Here is a 22,958-nt window from a genome sequence, read left to right as displayed (position 1 = left end):
ATGTCTGTGTCTAACGCTTAGTAAATGGCTGTAAACCAATTTGCAACCATACTTCAGGTGTACATTCTCAGTAGTGTGCAAATAAACTTAGAAGGAAAAATGAGCAATAATGAGCTTCTTTGAATCACTTTGAGATGAAGAAGGTTCTATTTATGTTATAAAGCTAAGGTCAATGTAACAAAAAAAAAAAAAGACCCACCCCCCCACATACCTTTTTCCAAGGGTCTTGTAACCAGTCCCAGTACTCTTCTCCATCAGGGGTGGATGGTTCTTACTGGTGCACTGAAGGGCACTCAAGCAATAAAGCATTAGCACTGTTCTGAGCCCAGGCTGCCTGATAATGCCACCCCCTGAAGAGGGGTCCAATACAGCCTGGGCTCTGAGGAAGTGGGTTGATTGATGCTGGCTGCCATTTAACTTGGAAAACTGGGGACATCCAGTGGTGGAAAAAACAAATCTGTGGAGCACAGCTCAGGAGTGACCATGAGTATTTCAACAAAAACTGCTATTTTATTTTTTACTGATACTAGGCTATTAATGTAATATTTTTTCAGCTGCAGTTCAGTATTAGGTAAGTGAATATGCTTTTCACATGTGCTTCAAAGGAAACCTGTACTGAGATATAGTCTGCAATTTCCAATCTCCTTCTAAAAGTACTAGTTCTCTTTGCTTTGCTGCTTTTAAGAAAGTGACCTGGAAGCACAGAGTGAAATCAATATCTTAATCTGTTTACTTGTTCCAAGTAAGTGATTTAAAAAGTACTGAAATTACTTGATTAGAATGACAGTTCAGAAAATAATTTTGTTTAGGAGAGTGTGTTCTGTACACCCTCCATGCTTCTTTGGGACAGGTTTACTTTAATAATTGAATGGATATATATAAAAAACATACCTTGTAAAACCTGTTGTAGAATATACAGTGCCTTGAAAAAGTTTTCATATCCCTTGAAATTTTCCACATTTTGTCATGTTACAACCAAAATGTAAATGTATGTTATTGGGATTTTATGTGATAGACAAACACAAAGTGGCATATAATTGTGAGGTAGAAGGAAAATGATAAATGGTTTTCAAAATTTTTTACAAATATCTGAAAAGTGTGACGTGCATTTGTATTCAGCCTCCCTGAGTCAATACTTTGTAGAACCACCTTTTGCTACAATTACAGCTGCAAGTCTTTTTGGGGATGACTCTACCATCTTTGCACATCTAGAGAGGGACATTTTTGCCCGTTCTTTGGAAAAAAGCTCAAGTTCTTTCAGACCGGATGCCGAGCATTTGTGAACAGCAATTTTCAAGTCTTGCCACAGATTCTCAATTGGATTTAGGTCTGGGCTTTGACTGGGCCATTCTAACACATGAATATGCTTTGATCTAAACCATTCCATTGTAGCTCTGGCTGTATGTTTAGGGTCGTTGTCCTGCTGGAAGGTGAACCTCTGCTCCAGTCTCAAGTCTTTTGTAGACTCTAACAGGTTTTTTTCTAAGATTGCCCTGTATTTGGTTCCATCCATCTTGCCATCAACTCTGACCAGCTTTCCTGTCACAGCTGAAGAAAAGCATCCCCACACCATGAAGCTGCCACCACCATGTTTCCCATTGGGACTGGTGTGTTTTGGGTGATGTGCAGTGTTAGATTTCTGCCACACATAGCATGTTGCTTTTAGGCCAAAAAGTTCAATTTTGGTCTCATCTGACCAGAGCGCCTTCTTCCACGTTTGCTGTGTCTCCCACATGGCTTCTTGCAAGCTGCAAACGGGACTTCTTATGGCTTTCTTCTTGCCACTCTTCCGTAAAGGCCAGATTTGTGAAGTGAACGACTAATAGTTGTCCTGTGGACAGATTCTCCCACCTGAGCTGTGGATCTCTGCAGATCCTCAAGAGCTACCATGGGCCTCTTGGCTGCTTCTCTGATTAATGCTCTCCTTGCCTCTGCATGTCTTGGTAGGTTTGCAGTTGTGTCATACTCTTTCCATTTTCAGATGATGTATTGAACAGTGCTCCATGAGATGTTCAAAGCTTGTGATATTTTTTTATAACCTAACCCTGCTTTAAACTTCTCCACAACTTTAACCCTGACCTGTCTAGTGTGTTCCTTGGCCTTCATGGTGCTGTTTGTTCAGTAATGTTTTCTAACAAACTTTGAGGGCTTCACAGAACAGCTGTATTTATACTGAGATTAAATTACACACAGGTGGACTCTGAAGGCAATTGTTTTCACTAGATTTTAGTTAGCAGTATCAGAGTAAAGGAAGCTGAATACAAATGCACAACACACTTTTCAGGTATTTATTTGTAAAAAAAAGTTTGAAAACCATTTAACATTTTCCTTCTACCTCACAATTATGTGCCACTTTGTGTTGGTCTATCACATAGAATCCCAATAAAATACATTTAGGTTTTTGGTTGTATCATGATAAAATGTGGAAAATTTCAAGGGGTATGAATACTTTTTCAAGGCACTGTATTTTATTCAGTGCTACCTTTCACTAATAAATGAGTAGTTAAAATGCAGGAAAAGTGAGCATAAATGTGTAAATAAATTGGATGCTACAGACAACTCTTCTATTTTGTACCTATTTTCTTTTCTCTGGTTTTAATAATTCAGCCCTAACTTTGTAACCTGATGTCCACTATTTCGCATAGTCATTGTCCCAGTATTACCACCTCAAGGATATTAAATGATTTTCATGCTTTTTAGCTCATATCCAGTATTTTTCTTATTGTTTGTCTAATTTTATCCTCTTTTACAGCCTGGTACTAGCCAATCCTGAGGTAACCATGGACTGCATTGTCCATATGACCCAGCAGATTACACCAGCACAGAGAGCACAGCTAACACGGCTTTTATCAACTATGGATAATAGTGCCCCCAGCTGACACAAAATCTGAGAAATATTTTGTTCGAATAAACACGGAAGCTAGAGTATATACAGTCTTCAACCTACCGTCCATAAGAACAAGCCACGCCACTAAGTGCCTTTCAAGAAACCTGTTTGTACAAAAAAGCACCTAGTGCCTCATCTGAACAATGACTGATACCACTTGTTGTACTGCAACCAGAGAATATTTAGATTTTTTTTTTTTTTTGAGTAACTGTACCCATCATATGTGTGTTATTTTTTTGTTTTATTTACCTGTGCTGCATAACTGATAAACGAATTGTCCATAACAGTTCATTGATTCTAGAATGCACTTTGAGCCCAAATGTATGGCTTTTTATTCAGCTCTGGGATCAGTTTAGCCATTTCGAAGAGGTTCTTATATCTTTATTACACGCACAAATACAATAATCTGATGGTGCTATTATAATCTATTTATGTAATATGCTAACGATTAAGAACAGTTGAGATGTAAAATATGAGAGTGAAAAGACAATAGCAGTATTCTGCCTGGCATTACACTTACTCAGGAAATTGTCACCCGCACACAACCCTTATTAAAATAAAATTCTCCAGTACAGTGAACTGTTGTATTTTTTCCAATAACAGAACTTTTTTTTTTTCCAGGTTATGATTAAGCACTGAGGACAGCGTAAAACACATTAACCGTCTTTTTCTCCCCACTGTGTTTATGCTCTTGCTTTTTATGGGATTTATGTGGTGACATAAGAAGATCTGTGGAGTGCAGCCATGTGGGTTCTTCTTGGTTACATTGTATGCAGTTGTGAACTGGGCTGGCAACCTGTGCATGCTGAGTCCTATGGTTCTGGGCCGACCACTGTGTGCAAAAGCCTTAGCATTGTCGCACTTGAATCTGCTCCATCTCACCATGCCCATTTTTGGGAACAGAGACCTGCTAAATGTAAAAAGACATTCCCAATTCACAAAGAAATAGAATGGGCAATCTGTGATTATTGGGCCAATCCAGAAAAGATTTTGACCCCTCCAAAAATCATTACTGAGCTCTATCCTGTGGAAAATGAGTTAACAAAGAAGTGGTTTGTTCCAGTAGTAGACCACTTAATTTCCATCTTCAAAATCTTACTGTAACTATAGAAGATATTCCTCCATTTGAAGAGTCTGCCAATAGAAAGTTTGAGACACTTTTAAAGGCTCTCTTTACTCTTCTATGCCCAGCTCTGCAACCAGCTATTGCTGCAATTGTTGCAGCTAACTGGAATAGGCCAATGAAGAACCAACACGATGCTGTATTCCAGGTCCTTGATTTCACTGAGCAATGACAAAAATTACTTTCTGTCTTGCTCTTTTGTGTGGGTGCCCTAGAACAAGTTATTACACAAATATCGAGGATGGCTGTGCTTTTCATTAACATGCGCAGAATCTTGTGGCTCAAAGCCTTGTCAGCTGAAACTGCCTGTAAAAGATGCCTCACATGTATGCCCTTTGAACAAGTACATCTCTTGGGTGAGGCACTTGAAAAATTCACCAAAGATGTCACAGTAAGAAAAGCTCTTCTTCCACAGAGGAAAATTACAAAATCTGCTTCTGCAAGGCATTTTACCTCCTCAAAATACACAACACCTCAACCCAGGCTTTCTACTTTTATTCCCATGTTCATCCCTTACTTTCAAGATGTGGCTCATAAAGCCCGCCAAGTCCTCTCCCAAAGCCCTCTTCCCAATCAAGGGGCATCCTAGGGGTGGGAGGTATCTGTTACAGTTTGCCTTTCTCTGGGTCACAGACATCCCAGACCTGTGGGTTCAATCAGTTGTTTCTAAGGGGTACAAAATAATATTCCATACTTTACCACCTGCTTTCTTCTTTCAAACCAGCCAAAATGTGCCCAAGGACAGTCAGATTTGCAGAATGCCCTGAACCACCTCCTGTACCAAAGAGTAGTTGTTCCAATACCTCTACAGGACAACATCAAAGTGTTCTATTAAATCTGTTCACAGTACCAAAACCCAAGAGGTCTGAAGAAGGACAGTAAAAAATAAAAATAAAAAAAGTGTTCAAAAATCAACTCGCCAGCCAGCTTGCCAACAACCAAATTAACCTGTCTAAGAGTATGCGTTGAAAAATGGGGGTTTAGTTAGCACACATTTGCAAATACATATGTAAGCCACAGAGCCACGTCACGGCACCCTGATATTCTGTGGTCCTATCTCTACAAATTTTAGTCCCCATAGTAGAGGTACATGCATTTAATGGATAGACCTAGGGCTGGTGCTCATCAGGGAGCCCACCCCTCTTAAAGGCACAGGAGCGCAAAGAACACCCAGCATATAGCACAATGGCAGCCAGGGTGCCCAGTGCACCCACTCACCTAAAAACTAACAGTAAAGGAAAACATGGCACCTGCCCAGGTCTATAACTGGCTTATGAAGCAAGGACTACGTGAACCGGGCAACGCATGTCAGTAAAAAATAAAAAGTGTTCAAAAATCAACTCGCCAGCCAGCTTGCCAACAACCAAATTAACCTGTCTAACAGTATGCGTTTAAAAACGGGTTTAGTTAGCACACATTTACAAATACATACACATTTTTATTTTTTACTGACATGCGTGGCTCTGTGGCTTACATATGTATTTGCAAATGTGTGCTAACTAAACCCCTGTTTTTAAACGCATACTTTTAGGTTAATTTGGTTGTTGGCAAGCTGGCTTGCGAGTTGATTTTTGAACACTTTTTTTATTTTTATTTTTTACTGACATGCGTTGCCCGGTTCATGTAGTCCTTGCTTCATAAGCCAGTTATAGACCTGGGCAGGTGCCATGTTTTCCTTTACGGTCTGAAGAAGGAGCCTATTGAGTTTGCTCCGAAATGCATTACCGCTCCCCTTCACCTCCTACATCTGACTCTGCTCTCCAAACCTCATTTTGATGCACAGGCACATCCTGGACTATACTTCCTGATCCTATAGACAGAGTTTGCTGCTGGACGGCTGGATGTCCCACCTTGATCTTATTACAGCACATGATGAGTCTTTTTAACTATTTATCTTGTAAGTGCAATTTATCTATTGTTTACTAAATACATTGTCAATACTGCACTTAGAGGCACCTTCCTCTCTTTTTCTTGTTACTGCATTAGAGACTTGCTTCCACTCTAAGAAGAGCTGCCTCGGTGTTACTGCTCCCATCCATCTATCCATCCCTGATATCCATCTGGCACCTTTATCCTACAGTTACAGAGGTTGGGCTCTAACAAGCGCGTCCTATATAATATACATACTCAGTACAGCTGCCAGCCCTCTCAGTTCATTGAGAACTACAAGCTATCAGCCTCGGAGGCTGACTGTAGATGTAGTTCATTCACAGAACTCTGAACGAATGATATGACAGTGTGCCCAGAACCCTACACAGCTGCACTGTTTTTAAATTGTGACAGCAGGTGCAAGGAGAAGGTCCTCTACCCACTGACACATGAAGGGGGGATCAGGGGGAGACAAGGCAGGAGCTGGAACATGTTACATGTTCCACCCTAAATACGTGTGAAACCTATATTATATTCCAAAGGTAAACATATCCTTTAACACTATATTGCCAAAAGTATGGCGATGCCTGCCTTTACACACACATGTACTGGTTCGCAGTCTTCGCTCTAATTCGTCCCAGAGATGTTCTGTCGGGTTGAGGTCAGTGCTTTGTGCAGGCCAGACAAGTTCCTCCACCCCAAACTCGCTCATCCATGTCTTTATGGACCTTGCTTTGTGCACTGGTGTGCAGTCATGTTGGAACAGGAAGGGGCCATCCCCAAACTTTTCCCACAAATTTGGGAGCATGAAATTCTCCAAAATGTCTTGGTATGTTGACGCCTTAAGAGTTCCCTTCACTGGAACTAAGGGGCCAAGTCCAACCCCTGAAAAACAACCCCATGCCATAATCCCTCCACCAAACTTTACACTTGGCACAATGCAGTCAGGCAAGTACCATTCTCCTGGCAACTGACAAACCCAGACATGTCCATCGGATTGCCAGAGAGAGAAGCATGATTCATCACTCCAGAGAACACGTCTCTACTGGTGTCGAGTCCACTGGCGGCGTGCTTTGCACCACTGCATCCGACGCTTTACATTGCACTTGGTGCATATATCTTCTATCATACCTGGAAATCCTTCTTTGCTCGGTGTGAACACAGGCACTTCAATCCCAAAGGTTACTTGGTGCCTTGCATTCTGGCTTTCCTACAATCAGAACTTGGCTTTAACCCCTTCACGCCTAAGGGGAAAACAAATCTAAATACCTAAGCACAATTTTGCAACATTGACATGTGTAAAACCGTCCATATCATCACAACTACTTTGTACATCCAGGTGAATTATACCGTGTTTTTTTCAGGACAAATTGGGCTTTCAATTGGTGGTAAATGGTAATGGATATCTCCTGATTTTTTTTTTTTATCAAAGGAAAACTGGCCCACTATAGTAAAAAAAAAATATATATTTTTTTTATTTAGCTGTGTGTTTCTTGTTACTACCATAACCTACCACCAAAGAACAACCCAAAATAAATTCTCCAGCTCTTGACGATCGCAGTGATACCATATATGTGTGTGTTATTTGTTGCTTGTACCCGCAGTACAGCCCAGAAACAATAGTGCACATTTTGTTTTTGTCTTTTATTTATGCCTAAAACACACTAACACCAATTATTTTAATCCTGACTTTTGACCCTGACCTTTTGGCCTTGACCTTTGACCCTGACCTTGACCCAAACAATAACTCTGGCACTGAACTAGATCAAACCTTGATCTAGGTATTTTTAATTATTATTATTATACAGGATTTATATAGTGCCAACAGTTTGCTCAGCGCTTTAAAATATAAAGGGAGACAATACAGCAACAGTACAGTTCAATACAAGAGGGTTAGGAGGGCCCTGCTCCTTGGAGCTTACAATCTAAGAGTATTATTATACAGGATTTATATAGCGCCAACAGTTTGCTCAGCACTTTACAATATAAAGGGAGACAATACAGCAACGATACAGTTCAATACAAGAGGGATAGGAGGGCCTGATCCTTGAAGCTTACAATCTATTTTTTTATTTTATTTTTTAATATTTATCTTTTTTTTTTTTTTACAAACATTTATTTTTTCTCTCTATGCCAGGAGTTAGAGAGATACAATGTATCTCTCTTCTCTATTCATAGAGAGAGAAAAAAAACAAGGGGGCGGCCGGGCTGCACAGTGACTGATCATTGTGATAGCCAATCAGAGGCTATCACAGCGATCATGTGATCCGGAATCGGGAGTCCCGGGTCCTGATCGTTAGAACGGGACCCGGGGCTCTCAGTGACACTGCGGTCTTTGTGCTGGGAGCGCGCAGTGTGGAGCGCTCCCAGCACAAAGACAGGTACGCAAATATGCGGCCCCACGAAAAAAAGCCCAGTTCTGTGAGGCCGCATATTTGTGTGACGGCGGCGTCAAGGGGTAAAGTGTTACTTAACCCAGAACCCTGCATGTACTAGTCTCACACAGTACATAGAACATGGAAATGCAATTATTTTAGTAAATATAAACTGCTAAATACCTTTCCTCATCACCAGTTATAGCAGTCTTGTGACTTCAGCAGAGCACTGGTTAAAGCTTGTAGGAGTTTTCTTTCTGCTCTAGGAGGATGTGAAAGTCCTGACCCTCTGTCTGGACACTGCTGATTAGCCCTGTGCTGGTCACGTGCACTCTCCAGAGAAAAAAAAAAACCCTCTTTAGCAATACACACCAAACTGAGCATGTGTATGCGACTACGGTTTCAGTCTGTATCAGGTGGTCATTTTAACAAGAAGAGGGGCAGAGAAGAAACAATCAAACAGCCTTTTTACACAATGCTGAGTATTAACCCCTTAGGTTCCACAGTGAGTATAACCAGCATGCTTTACTGCATATACAGACTGATTTTACTGTTGTGGAATTAGTAACACTTTAGGTATTCTTAAAGGACAAGTTTTGGCCTTGTTGATTCTTTTCCAAAAACCTTCATAGAAATATATAAGAGTGACAGTAGAAAAAAAGATGAAGTAGTCCATCGAGTCTGGCCCTTTTTTTTTTAATTTATACATGTGATTTTGTAAAATAATACTTTCTAAGATTTTTCAGCTTTCTTCCTACTAGTCTGAGGTCTTTTCCCTTGATCTTTCTTCTTCTTGAAAATACTGTCCTCCTAAACCCTATTCACCACCCTGATGTACAGTATTTAAAGGATAAGTTTACCATTCTAAAAAGAAATAATAAATGCACTTTTATTGCAGGCAAAAAAAAAATGTGGATTTATTTTTTTAGAAGCCTGTGAAGCATTGCACCAGAGATCAGAAAATTGCGGGTGTAATCTCAGGCTCCTGCAGACTGGCAATGTATCTGTCTGTTTCTACCTCATACAGGCAGGCAGTTACACAATGACAGGAAGACTCAATGAAGTACCTAGAGTGCTCACTAATGCCCTGGTAGTTCATTGAGAACAGGCTGTCAACCTCAAAGGATGTTGGTACTTGTAGTTCATGCATTCACAGATATCTGAATGATAGATGCATCTGTGTGGGCTGTCACAATTTTTCAAATTGTGAAAAGTACGAGGAGAAGATCCCTGGGCTGCTCTCACAATGAACGGGAAGGGGGGTCGGTGAGAGGCTGCAGGGGTGGGAGAATGTTACACGTTCCACCCTAAAAATGGGTGGGACATTTAACATGTTCCCAAAGGTGAACGTATCTTTTAACCACTTGAGCTCCTGAGGATTTACCCCCCTTAACCACTTCAAGACCGGACACTTTTACCCCCTTCCTGACCAGGGCAATTTTCAGCTTTCAGCGCTATCACGCTTTGTATGACAATTACGCGGTCATGCAACGCTGTACCCAAATGAATTTTTTACCATTTTTTTTTAAACAGATAAAGCTTTATTTTGGTGGTATTTATTCACCGCTGGGAGTTTTATTTTTTTTGCTATGTAAATGAAAATGTCCAAAAATTTTGAAAAAAAGTGTTTTTTTTATAAAATTTTGCAAATAATATTTCATCATAAATCTTTGCCAAAATTTATTCCGTTATCTTTTTAGTAAAAAAAAAAAAAATCCAAATTAGTTTATAACAAAAATTATAATTTTTAAACATTTTTTTTTACATTTTTATTTTATTTTTTTATATTATTTTTTATTTTTTTTTACATACTGTCACCCTAGCAGTACAGTGTCACCATGGTGACACTGTACTACTTGTGGGGGGGTGATGAAGATTTTTTTTTTTTTTTTTTTTTTTTACACATTGCTTTTACACCCATATAGGATGTAAAAGCAATAATTTCTCTTTCTCTCTGTGTGCATTCTTACACTCATTGAGAAGTACTGACTGAGCTGTGATTGGTCACAGCTTGTCACATGGTACAAGCCTGTTGTGAATAGGCTTGTACCATGTGACCTCTGTGATCATTCACAGATTTCACACGTAGTAAGCAATGATGTCACAAGTGACATCTTGCTTACTACTTTGCATGTGATCACTGATTGGCCAATCGGTGATCACATGATCGGGACCTCGTACAGAGGTCCCGTCCGACGATCGGTGTTTCACTGTGTCCGGAGGACACAGCGGGCACCGGATCGCGGTGCTGCGCGCTCCCAGGGAGCGCGCACAAGCAGGGTGTGGGGAGGCCATTTATAGACGGCCACCCGACCCTGCAGTGCCACCGTCCGGCCGTTTATATACAACGGCCGGTCGGGAAGTGGTTAATGACCAGGCCTTTTTTTGCTGTTTGGCGCTGCACTAATTCAAATGATAATTGCGCGGTCATGCAATGCTGTACCCAAACGAAATTTACGTCCTTTTTTTCACACAAATAGAGCTTTCTTTTGATGGTATTTGATCACCTGTGCGCTATTTATTTTTTGCGCTATAAACAAAAAAAATCACAAAAATTTTGAAAAAAACCTATATTTTCTACTTTCAGCTATAAAAAATATATCGTAAACTCAAAGTTAGTCAAAAATTTAAGCCAAAATGTATTCTGCTACATGTTTTTGGTAAAAAAAATCCCAATAAGTGTATATTGATTGCTTTGTGTGAAAGTTATAGCGTCTACAAACTATGGTATAGATACTGTAATTTATGCCTTTTTTTGCTATACAGCGCTGCACTAATTCAAATGATAATTGCGCGGTCATGCAATGCTGTACCCAAACGAAATTTACGTCCTTTTTTTCACACAAATAGAGCTTTCTTTTGGTGGTATTTGATCACCTGTGCGTTTTTTTTTTTTTGCGCTATAACCAAAAAAAACACAAAAACTTTGAAAAAAAAACAATATTTTCTACTTTCAGCTATAAAAAATATATCGCAAACTCAAAGTTAGTCATAAATTTAGGCCAAAATGTATTCTGCTACATGTTTTTGGTAAAAAAAAATCCCGTGCATTAGCGGGCAAACTGGCGCTATATGGGAGGGGTGCTAACACTATCGGAAGTCACCAGTGACACTAATACAGTGATCAGTAAAAATCTGTTCACTGTAATCAATGACACTGGTGACAGGGCAGTGAAGGGGTTAACTGGGGGGGGGGGGGTGATCAAGGGGTTAAATGGGATTACTAGTGTACTGGCGGGCAAACTGGCGCTATCTGGGAGGGGCGCTAACACTATTGGAAGTCGCCAGCGACACTGATACAGTGATCAGTAAAAATCTGTTCACTGATCAATGAAGCTGGTGACAGGGCAGTGAAGGGGTTAACTCAGGGGCAGGGGGCGATCAAGGGGTTAGACGGGATTACTGGTGTATTAGCGGGAAATCTGGCGCTATCTGGGAGGGGCGCTAACACTATCGGAAGTCGCCAGCGACACTGATACAGTGATCAGTAAAAATCGGTTCACTGATCAGTGACACTGGTGACAGGGCAGTGAAGGGGTTAACTGGGGGGGGAGATTAAGGGGTTAAATGGGATTACTGGTGTACTAGCGGGCAAACTGGCGCTATCTGGGAGGGGCGCTAACCCTATCGGAAGTCACCAGTGACACTAATACAGTGATCAGTAAAAATCTGTTCACTGTAATCAATGACACTGGTGACAGGGCAGTGAAGGGGTTAACTGGGGGGGGGGTGATCAAGGGGTTAAATGGGATTACTAGTGTACTGGCGGGCAAACTGGCGCTATCTGGGAGGGGCGCTAACGCTATTGGAAGTCGCCAGCGACACTGATACAGTGATCAGTAAAAATCTGTTCACTGATCAATGAAGCTGGTGACAGGGCAGTGAAGGGGTTAACTCAGGGGCAGGGGGCGATCAAGGGGTTAGACGGGATTACTGGTGTATTAGCGGGAAATCTGGCGCTATCTGGGAGGGGCGCTAACACTATCGGAAGTCGCCAGCGACACTGATACAGTGATCAGTAAAAATCGGTTCACTGATCAGTGACACTGGTGACAGGGCAGTGAAGGGGTTAACTGGGGGGGGAGATTAAGGGGTTAAATGGGATTACTGGTGTACTAGCGGGCAAACTGGCGCTATCTGGGAGGGGCGCTAACCCTATCGGAAGTCGCCAGCGACACTGATACAGTGATCAATAAAAATTGGTTCACTGATCAGTGACACTGGTGACAGGGCAGTGAAGGGGTTAACTGGGGGGGGATCAAGGGGTTAAACGGGATTACTGGTGTTATGGCGCTATCTGGGAGGGGCGCTAACACTATCGGAAGTCGCCAGCGACACTGATACAGTGATCAGTAAAAGTCGGTTCACTGATCAGTGACACTTGTGACAGGGCAGTGAAGGGGTTAGCTGGGGGGGATTGAGGGGTTAAACGGGATTACTGGTGTACAGGCAGGCAAACCGGCGCTATCTGAGAGGGGCGCTAACACTATCGGAAGTCGCCAGCGACACTGATACAGTGATCAGCAAAAATTGATTCACTGATCAGTGACTGGTGACAGGGCAGTGAAGGGGTTAATTGGGGGGGGGGGCGATCAAGGGGTTAAATGGGATTACTGGTGTACTAGCGGGCAAACTGGCGCTATCTGGGAGGGGCGCTAACCCTATCGGAAGTCGCCAGCGACACTGATACAGTGATCAATAAAAATTGGTTCACTGATCAGTGACACTGGTGACAGGGCAGTGAAGGGGTTAACTGGGGGGGGGATCAAGGGGTTAAACGGGATTACTGGTGTTATGGCGCTATCTGGGAGGGGCGCTAACACTATCGGAAGTCGCCAGCGACACTGATACAGTGATCAGTAAAAGTCGGTTCACTGATCAGTGACACTTGTGACAGGGCAGTGAAGGGGTTAGCTGGGGGGGATTAAGGGGTTAAACGGGATTACTGGTGTACAGGCAGGCAAACCGGCGCTATCTGGGAGGGGCGCTAACACTATCGGAAGTCGCCAGCGACACTGATACAGTGATCAGCAAAAATCGATTCACTGATCAGTGACTGGTGACAGGGCAGTGAAGGGGTTAATTGGGGGGGGGCAATCAAGGGGTTAAATGGGATTACTGGTGTACTGGCGGGCAATCTGGTGCTGTCTGGGAGGGGCGCTAACACAATCGGAAGTCGCCAGTGACACTGATACAGTGATCAGTAAAAATCGGTTCACTGATCAGTGACACTGGTGACAGAGCAGTGAAGGGGTTAACTGGGGGGGCGATCAGGGGGTTAAATGTGACCTAGGTGTGTTCTAACTGTAAATGTGTAGTGTTTTACTCACTTTTACTGTTTCTTCTTCTCTGTCTGGAACGGAATGTGTCCAGGCAGAGAAGAATGACATCATATCCTGTCCTGTGTAAACTTCAACACAGGACAGGATAGGACAGGGACCGATCATCTGATTTCAGCTAGACATCACTGGCTGAAATCTAATGATTGATCCCTCCGGGATCGAATGGTGTCACCCGCCTGCACCCCTGCCGGCGAAAACGTTGGGAGCGCGGAACCCGTTTTAAAACGTGGTTTTGCGCCTGAGTGCCGCCCTGCACACGTATATATACAGTGGCAGGGCGGCAAGCGGTTAAAGTACAGATATCAAACTGGCAGCCCTCTAGCTGTTGCCAAACTACAAGTCCCATGAGGCATTGCAAGAATGACAGTTGCAAGCATGACTCCCAAAGGCAGAGGCATGATGGGACTTGTAGTTTTGCAACAGCAGGAGGGCCACCAGTTTGACACCCCTGCTTTTAAAGGTTTCAGTTATGTCTCCCAGTCTTCTTGGAGTTCTTCTTTCCTCCAAACTGTATATATTAAAGTGGAACTTTAGTCAGAAAATGTAAGTCCTGTCAGATCACTTCCGGCTGGCCCCTTTTTGCAGGTATAGCAATGTAAAACTTTATAAATAAATACCTATACTGTTTAAAATCCAGTAATACACTCTGCCCCGCTCTGCACATGCTCAGTTGTTCTCTATATTTTGGCACTGTCCCTAAAGTGTACAGACCGATCTGCTAACAGGCTAATAATTTACAGCTGCTCAGGGGCTCTGGGCTGCAGCAAAATGGCAACCTCCAACAAGAAGAAACAGGAACAATGCTGGAGGCTATTTACAGCACACAGTAAATTGGTAGAATAATTATTAATGTGGAATGTATGTTTCTTGCTAAATAACATTATTTTTTATCCAGTTGTTATGGGTAAAGTTCCGCTATAAATTCCTGATGTTTTATCCCTGAGACCTTTCACCATTTTATTGCTTGTCTCTGAACTCGTTCTATTTTATCAATATATTTCTGTAAATTAGGTCTCTAGAACTGAACACACTATTCTAAATGAAGTCTAACTAAAGATCTATATAAGGGAATTGGGACTTTGTTAAGGGATGGTAGGTGAAGGAGGAGTAGTATTGAAGCTACGCGGGAAAAGCGTTGTCCCCTGTAGCTCCAATATTATTCCACCTCCACCCGCTGGTCTCTTACCGTTCAGCGGGCAGCCTCTGAAAAATTGGCGGGACACCAAAACGCACTGTGCCTGATAACTTCCCGGTATTGGTAGTTGCAGTGAGTGTCAGAGGGAGGTCATGTAGATGCAACTGGTGGCATGGTTATTGGTGGGTCCTTCTCTCCATCACCCTGCTCATTGCTCCGCTGGTTTGTGTAGCTGTGTATTGGAAGTTGACCCTCAACCTTGGAGCTGCTCTCCACTTACCTCAATGTAAGTTTAATTATGTTTGTTTAAATAAACTTGGATACATTTTACTTATCCTGTACCTTGGTTACTCTGATTCCTCTGAATAACTACAACAGATGTTAGCCACTTGCCGGCCACCCTGTAGCAGTTTTACCAGCAGCCGCTCTGCACAAAATCATGTATGTATAAGTGATTCTACATTTCTGGGTAGGGGCGCACACGCCATCTTACCCATGCTGTCATTGGCTCCTGTAGGTGTCAATCACTGGGTCCCCACCAGCGATCCATGGCCGGGACTCGGCGATCGGTGGAGCAGCTGACAGAGTTGTGTAAACAACACAGATCTCTCTCCTGTCAGCAGGAACGTGCAGATTTTTATTGCTCTGCAAAGCAAAGAAATAAAAATGGCACGTCCTCTAGTAAAACACCACACAGTACACAGTTAAATCACTCCATAACACACAGCCCTTTGATCGCCCCAGATGTTAACCCTTTCCTGCCCAGTGTCATTAGTACAGTGTCAGTGCTTTTCATTAGTGACAGTTCCCACCCAGTGTCAGTTAGTGTCAGAATACCTGCCATACTGTCGCAGTCCTGCTATAAGTCTCTGATCGCCTCCATTACTAGTATGCAAAATTCCAGTACATATACCACCATTTGTAGACGTTATAACTTTCACACAAAGCAATTAATATACATTTTGTGGTTTCTTTGTAGCAGAATACATTTTGGCCTGAAGAATTTAAATTGGATATGTTTTATAGCAAAATGTAAAAAATTTTGTTTTTTTGTAAAACATTTTCAGTCTTTTTTCATTTATAGTGCAAAAAATAAAAAACCCAGTGATGATCAAATATCACCAATGAAATCTCTATTTGTGTGGAAAAAAAAACAGAAAAAAATTCATTTGTGTACAGTGTTGTATGAAGTTTTTTTTTTAAGCTAAAATAGCGCAGCACCATACAGCAAAAAATGGCCTGATCATGAAGGGGGTAAATCTTCCAGAGGGCAAGTGGTTTACTCGCTGACCTGTAATTACCAGATTCTACCTTGCTATGCTTTTTGTGGATAGGTACAGTATTAGCCATCCGTCACTCCTGGTGAACTTCTCCTGTTAGAAGAGATTGATTAAAAAGATCTGTTAATGGTCCAACTACTATACCTTGAAGCACTTATAGAACTCTGAGATGAATACCATCAAGGCCCATTGTTTTGTTAAGCTTTACCTGAACCAGTTCTTCTGCTACCTCTATTTTTAGAAATCCTGAAAATGAGCTGTCATTACTAGAACCAATAAGATCTCCTACCTTTTTATTGTTAGTACAATTTATTGCACAGAAGATTGAACATCAGTAATTGTTTAAAAGGTTTGCTTCTCTTTCTGTGCTTTGGCAGCACTGACAGTTTGGCCTCCTTTTGTCTATTTGTATACTCTTTGGTTCAGCTACACCACCTGTTTCCTTGAACCTCCTATAAGCTGATTTTTTTCCTCTCTTACTATCTTATTTCTTTAGTGAACCATATTGTTTTTTTTTTTTTCTTCTGTTTACTCTTACTAGTTTGTCTGACATATCTAGTTGCCTCCAGGATTGTAATTACTGACTCCTGCCGTTTTTATGCTAACGTTTTAATTATTTTTTTTAGAAATTCCCCCATTCCAGGAAAAATTGTCGTTTGAAATCCAAAAGTTATCTTGCTGTATATGATTTTTCAGTTCTTTTAATAGCATTGTTGATCAGTAGAGCCTAAATTTTCTCCCACTTCAGAATCAGACAATCCATCCCCATTTGTCAGTACTAGGTCTAGAATATGAACATCTTGGGTTGGGTTTTAATAACCGTTTCAGAGAAACCCAATTTATTGCCTCCATTACATCCCTGCTCCTGCTTGCAATTACAGTTTGAGAATTCCAGTTAATTTCAGATATGTTGAAGTCACCTATAATTAAAACCTTTCCCTTCATTACCATTTGAGTTATCTTGTCAATCAATAAGTTATCATAATTTTCGGTCTGTTCTGAGGGTCTATATACTACAGACACAAATTCTAAGGAAGATCCCTCTCTGGTTGTAAGTCAGACCGAGAGGGGTTTAAGTATTTTATTTGTTTTTTTTAATTAATGAATTAATAGCCTTATGCTATTTTTGACACATATGACAACTCCACTTCCCTTCTTCCCTACTCTATGTTTGCTGCATCGTGTATGCCTTGGTATTGTTATTTCACTGTAATTTGAATCCTCAAACCATGTCTCTATAATTGCAGCAAAGTCCAAGTTGTCCCTAGACATAAGAGTTGTCAGTTGGCACATTAACCTCCCTAGTGTTCTGATTATGTCCATATTTCTGTGCTCAAAGCGGTACATTTTTTTGCATGGAAATATGTATTTTTTTTTATTGTAGGCCTCTAATTTTTAGGAATAACTCACTGAAATCTGTCCAAACAAGAGTCTAGTAAACATCCCGGGGATGTTAAAATTTGAAACACGAAATCATCAATTATAATTGAATAAATAATCATTAAAAAAATATAAATTTAATTCAATAATATAATCAAACCAAAAACACTGAAATTTGAAATATAGCGCCAAGTTCGCACATCACTGAGCAAAGTCTCAAAATCGTTTTCAGTGTCTGATGACGAATTTCCCCACGAATCATCACTCAATTCTGCAACTGGTTCTGATTTACTATCGCTGTTCTCTAGCTGGTCTAAAACTGCTTTTGACCTAAAGAGACGCTTTTTGGACGCCATGGACGTTTCTCAGTTTCAAGACAGAAAGAACAGTAAAAATGTAGGCAGGGCACAGGACAAAGCCCTCGGGACAAAATGTACATGAAATGGTTTGATACAGTAATGTTTTACTATGTGATTTTAGTGAATGTCACTTTTTGTCACTTTCAAATTTCCCACCGGTTCCAGCCCCCGTACGTCCCGACGTCGCAGGGGTTGGAAACCCAGAAGACAGATGCCGGCATCTGCCGGATTACATTGCCAGGGACACTACAGGAGGGACATCGCAGGACAAGGTAAGAGAAGAACAGATCCCAGAGCAGCGCCACGTGGTAAGCCCGAGTGTAGCTCGGGGTTACTGCTTGTGGTACTGAAACTTTACCCCGAGCTACACTCGGGAATACCGCCAGGGAGGTTAAAGGAGATTACTCCTTTTATTCCACTGCCCATAATTTTTACTCCCGCCTAGATTTTTTTTTCTTGTGAGCCATTCTGCCTTAACATTCCACCCACAAAGTAGGATTGGTAATATACAGTATTGTGGTTGGACCATGCGCCAGTGTATTTGTCCCTATCTCTACCTGACCTATCTGACCATGAGTGGATGTGGAGACTCAATGACTTAACTGCAAGACAAAGTATGTTCCACAGAAATACCACTATCACCCATTTCCTCTCTGACCATCAGTCTGACAGTACCCCATCCAGTGGGAGGCCCTAAAATTTGTACTTTGTGGGTGCTTCATTAAATATGGGTCTAGGCTAAAGAACAAATGCCTTGCCCAAGTTAAAGAGCTTACGCTCCATATCTCTGACCTTGAACAATCTCATAAACGGTGCCAGTCCCTGACCACTCAAATGGCGTTATCGAATGCTCGACATTTGCAACTTTTTGAGCAATGGACTCTGTCCATCAGAGCCAAACTCCTGGTAACAAACCAGGTAGGATGCTAGCCAGAGCATTGCATCTATTTCCATACTTAAACGTCCTGGCCAGCTTGTCCATCATCCTAAAGATATTAGCGGGTTACTCCACTCATTTTATGATGCACTTTACAACCTGCTGGAATACCCCTCTGGTATTTCTCCGGAAGCTTTGCAATCCAAACTTGATGAGTACATTGCTGACACTGCGCTCCTGACCATCCCTGCCTCTGTTGTGCAGGAATTGGAGCAGCCTTTTTCAGAGGATGAACTAGCGATTGTGATTTCCTCACTTAAACCTAATAAAAGCCCAGGCCCAGATGGCTACACTACTCATTTCTATAAATACTTTCAAGACTCTTCTCGTGCTCCTCACAAAAATTTTTAATGCAGTCTCCTCTAATACCCCTTTCCTGTGACAAACCCTCCAGGCCCATATCACTGTCCTGCCTAAACCTGGAAAGGATTCAGCTCTCTGTGGTAGCTACCGTCCTATTTCGTTAACATGTGCTTGTACTCTAAATTGTTGGCCAATAGCCTTATGCCCTTAATGCCTAATCTGATACACTTAGACCAAGTGGGATTCACCCCTGAAAGGGAAGCCAGGGATAATATCCTTAAAAAGAGCCCAAAAATGCCACATTCCTGTTTGTTTGATTTCGGTGGATGCTGAAAAGGTGTTCGATCGGGTCCGTTGGAAGTTTCTTGATGATGCTCTTCAGGAAGTGGGACTTGGGCCCAATATGTTGAGTAAAATCCTGGCATTATATAAGGAACCAACGGCAAGGATAGGGTCTAATGGCCTTCTTTCAGATCCAATATGGATATGCAATGGCACCCGACATAAGCCGAATAAACCTGTTTAAAAATAAAAACCTCCATATGAAGAAGGCAAGCTTCTCTCAGAAGTTTCAAATTGTTGCCAGCCCAAATAGAATTCATAAAATCTTTTCTTGTGTAAAATATGTTATTAGTCTATAAGTAAATAAAATAAACACAACTTGTTCCCATTTTTAAATGAGGTCTTTACTAAACAAAGAACCAAAGAGACAAGTAACAAAAATAATTAAACGCTTAATTTACAGACGTCTGTTTAAAATAATAAATATAAATAAATTTACAGATAATACTGCCTAATACAATATTATTACATATAAAAAAACCATCATGTAAAAAAAATGCATCCTTCTCTACTAACATACAAATAAGACTGAGGAACAGTTGGTAACTAAGCAATGTATAACAATTTTGGACAATGATACAGAATAAGTCACAGAATGTGCATTTTTTTTTTCAGGTACTCGTATTGGCCAAAAACCTTTGCCACATTGTGAATTCCTGGTTCAGCTTCTTGTTTCAGCTGCCTACTCACTGGACAGAGATGATGATGCTGATCTCCTGTCCAATAAGTACGTTGGAGGGGGAAAGGTGTCCCTGGAAGCTGCACTAGGAAACAGGGTATTCACTTTCCTTGCTTGCAGCTTAGCAATGGCATGTGATTCACAAAACTGGATGTATGGCACAAACTGTAGCAGTTAACATAGTTCACATATATGATTTGGCGGTTTACCTGTTGTTAATGTTTAAATAGACATAGCTAGCCTTTATTAATGTTATACTCCTTGGCTGACATAATAAAATGTGGATCCTTCATTTGCTTGATATTAAATGTAAAACTAGCTTAGCTCCTCTTAGCTATGAATGTTATATAATGCTCTTCCCTTTAATGACTTTGCGTTTATCACTTATTACCTGTGTAGAAGGGTAGTAAAATACACCACAATACTGTCTGAGGACATTGTGAGGTAATTCTGTTCATGACTGTAAACATGAAACCTGTGCATGGTCTGTAATTAAATGTCTGTTATTAATCTATGGCTCATCATTTTGCTCATCAGTTTACCTATGACCATGAAATATGTAAAGAAAATGAAAAAGGTAACATTTAAAGATAATGTATATTTTCTAGGGGTAGTGTTGTTATATCCTGTATAAAAGTGTGTGCATGTGTTTTATGCTCAGATTAAAAAAAATTTTTTTCCAGAATTCTGAAGCAGGAAAAGATGTGCTCTCTATATACAGTTTGAGCGTGTTCCTTCTATAGAATGTACTGGCCTCGATATAATGCACCAAATGTTAATTCTCTCTGCTGTCTCTTCCCTATTGCATGCTACCTGCATGAGTCACTGATAATTCTTTTTTTATTTAAAGTAGAACTAAAGACAAAACGTTTTTTCATTTTGGATAGAGTAAGGGAGGGTTACAAACCATGTCAGTTTTTTGGCATCTGTGCCCCACTGGGGAAATATCTCTTCACATTCTGTCCCATAGCCAAAGAGAAAGTGAGAAATATTCCTTCCAAAGTGAGGGAATCCCTGATTGTCATCAGGGTGAACAGAACTAGTGCCCCTATTGGAAGTTTTCCCCTCTATTGTTGCTCTGGTGACAACCCAAAATTTGGAATTTTTTTCCACTTTGATTCTCAGTGATAATGGCAAACAGGACAAGTAGAGAGGGCGAATTTACCTAATGAGAGCAAAACAGCCAAAGTAAACCTGACAGGTTTTCGTATCCCTTTCCACTCTATCCAAAACTAAACAAAAGTTTTGTCTTTAGTAATACTTATTTAAACAGTGTTCTTTATTCAAACTAGAAAAAAGTATTTTAATAACTAAATAAGAGACATTTTTTTACTACTACATACCCCTAAATTGTGGAATAAAAGTCAACAGTTTTTGAAGCAAATGTCTTCTCATAAAAGTAGTTTTTCTTCTGCAGTTCTGGCAACTGATTTCCACTTCTCACAGACATGAACTAAGAACACATTAATGCAGTGGTGCATATCACCCTCTCTCATAAATTGCTCCATGTGTTTTCTGAAAATTAATTTTACTTGGTGGGAATAAATACCCCTAAATAGTAAAACTGGACACATACAAACATTATTATTGTATCAGGTGAGACAGAATTAAAATTGATCATATTGTACATGGTCAGACAGGTATCACAACTGCTCTGCAACATGTTCTATTGGCTCTTCGACAGCAAACTAAATTTTAAAAACCATATCATTTTGAATGCTATTGAAGTCACATTTATTTCTAGCCTATTGGCAACAATTAACCATATTGAGTTCAGTGCAGCTTGCATTTTCATAACAGAAGACTGGATGACCAGAGTCATTGGGATTTTCACAGATCACCAGAAATGTTCTATTGTAGCATACATCCTAGGAAAATAAACTGTTTCCCATTTGATGCAGAAATCCTGTACTGCTTGCCCACTTTAATTCTGAATGGCTTATAAATGGTATAAAAAGATACAAATAAAATGTACATTGGAGGCCAGGTAATAAAGGCAACGCTTGCAATGTGCAAAAAATAAGTGAATGCACATATTGGTTCCTCATATTCTGCTTCAGTGATGTTTTTTCTGGTGCCTGTGCAGTCTGCAGTAGGCCTATAGCAAAGCAATGGGTTTATTGCCCTGTCCCGCCACACACTGGGAAGGTGTCACATTGTCCAGATTTGCATATGTAGTGTACAGGCTGGTGACTTGAAAGTCTGTAAAGGAATGGTCACTGCTACTAGACACTGGTGTCAGACCAATTGTACCCAAGTCACAGTCTGATAGCTGGATGGGGGAGTTGCTAAATGCAGCTAGCGTGTCCAGACTAAAGCTTTCATCCTTCATGTCTTCCCATATATTACCTTGAAAAGAAAAAACAAAGTTATATGATTAATAACCATATATTTGATATGTCTTGTTGATTCATTGATTTATACTGTATGATGTATTTATATACGTTTTGAAGATCATTTTGGGTATCTTGGGTTTTAGTGGGTATAAATGTATTTTTATCTTGTGTCTGTGTGTCTTTATATATTCTATGTTCTATAAATATATATCAGAATTTCTGTGGAAGCTCTGTAAAGGCAGATATTTTTACAGAAGTTGTGTATTCAGGTTTTCTGCTGTGGGCTTCAGATTTATTATTAATTTTTGTTTAATTATGCAAGGTGTGGGCTTTTGAAGTCTGTTTTCAAATTTGGTTGTTCAACCCCTTCCTGTTGGGAGGGTCTAAATACTGGGAGGTGAAAGCGGGCATTCTGATCATGTGATATCTGTGACTGCAGTAACCCACTTGTTACTGTGATTGCACTCTCAGCACAGAAAAGTGTTTACATAGAGCTGCATATATGCAGCCACTTGGTGGGAAGTGGTTAAATTACCCCTGAAAACTGACAGCTGGAAATGAATGCTTAAAGTGGAACTAAACCCATCAATTTAGTGGTTTCAAAAAACATT

General features: G+C 40.8%; 2 protein-coding genes across 3 annotated transcripts in view; one reads left to right on the top strand and one right to left on the bottom strand.

The window, feature by feature from the left end:
- The window catches only part of ACACB (acetyl-CoA carboxylase beta), a 107,208-nt gene extending 103,742 nt beyond the window's left edge, over positions 1-3,466 (top strand). For both annotated transcript variants that reach the window (XM_089675764.1, XM_089675762.1), the window contains one exon: positions 2,753-3,466. In XM_089675764.1, the coding sequence (XP_089531890.1) occupies positions 2,753-2,879 (127 nt within the window). In that variant the 3' untranslated portion in view covers positions 2,880-3,466. The remainder of the gene's footprint in view (positions 1-2,752) is intronic.
- Positions 3,467-19,651: 16,185 nt separating this feature from the next.
- FOXN4 (forkhead box N4) overlaps positions 19,652-22,958 on the bottom strand; it is a 44,581-nt gene continuing 41,274 nt past the window's right edge. Inside the window, exon 10 of the mRNA XM_089675761.1 lies at positions 19,652-22,360. Coding sequence (XP_089531887.1) covers positions 22,110-22,360 — 251 coding nt within the window. The 3' untranslated portion in view covers positions 19,652-22,109. The remainder of the gene's footprint in view (positions 22,361-22,958) is intronic.

The sequence above is a fragment of the Staurois parvus genome, unplaced genomic scaffold (assembly GCF_062004578.1).
Source record: "Staurois parvus isolate SC_StPar_1 unplaced genomic scaffold, SC_StPar_1.0 ptg000158l, whole genome shotgun sequence".
Taxonomy (NCBI): Eukaryota; Metazoa; Chordata; class Amphibia; order Anura; family Ranidae; genus Staurois; species Staurois parvus.
Note: the sequence above shows the minus strand (reverse complement) of the source record. Positions and strands in the feature narration are given on the sequence as shown.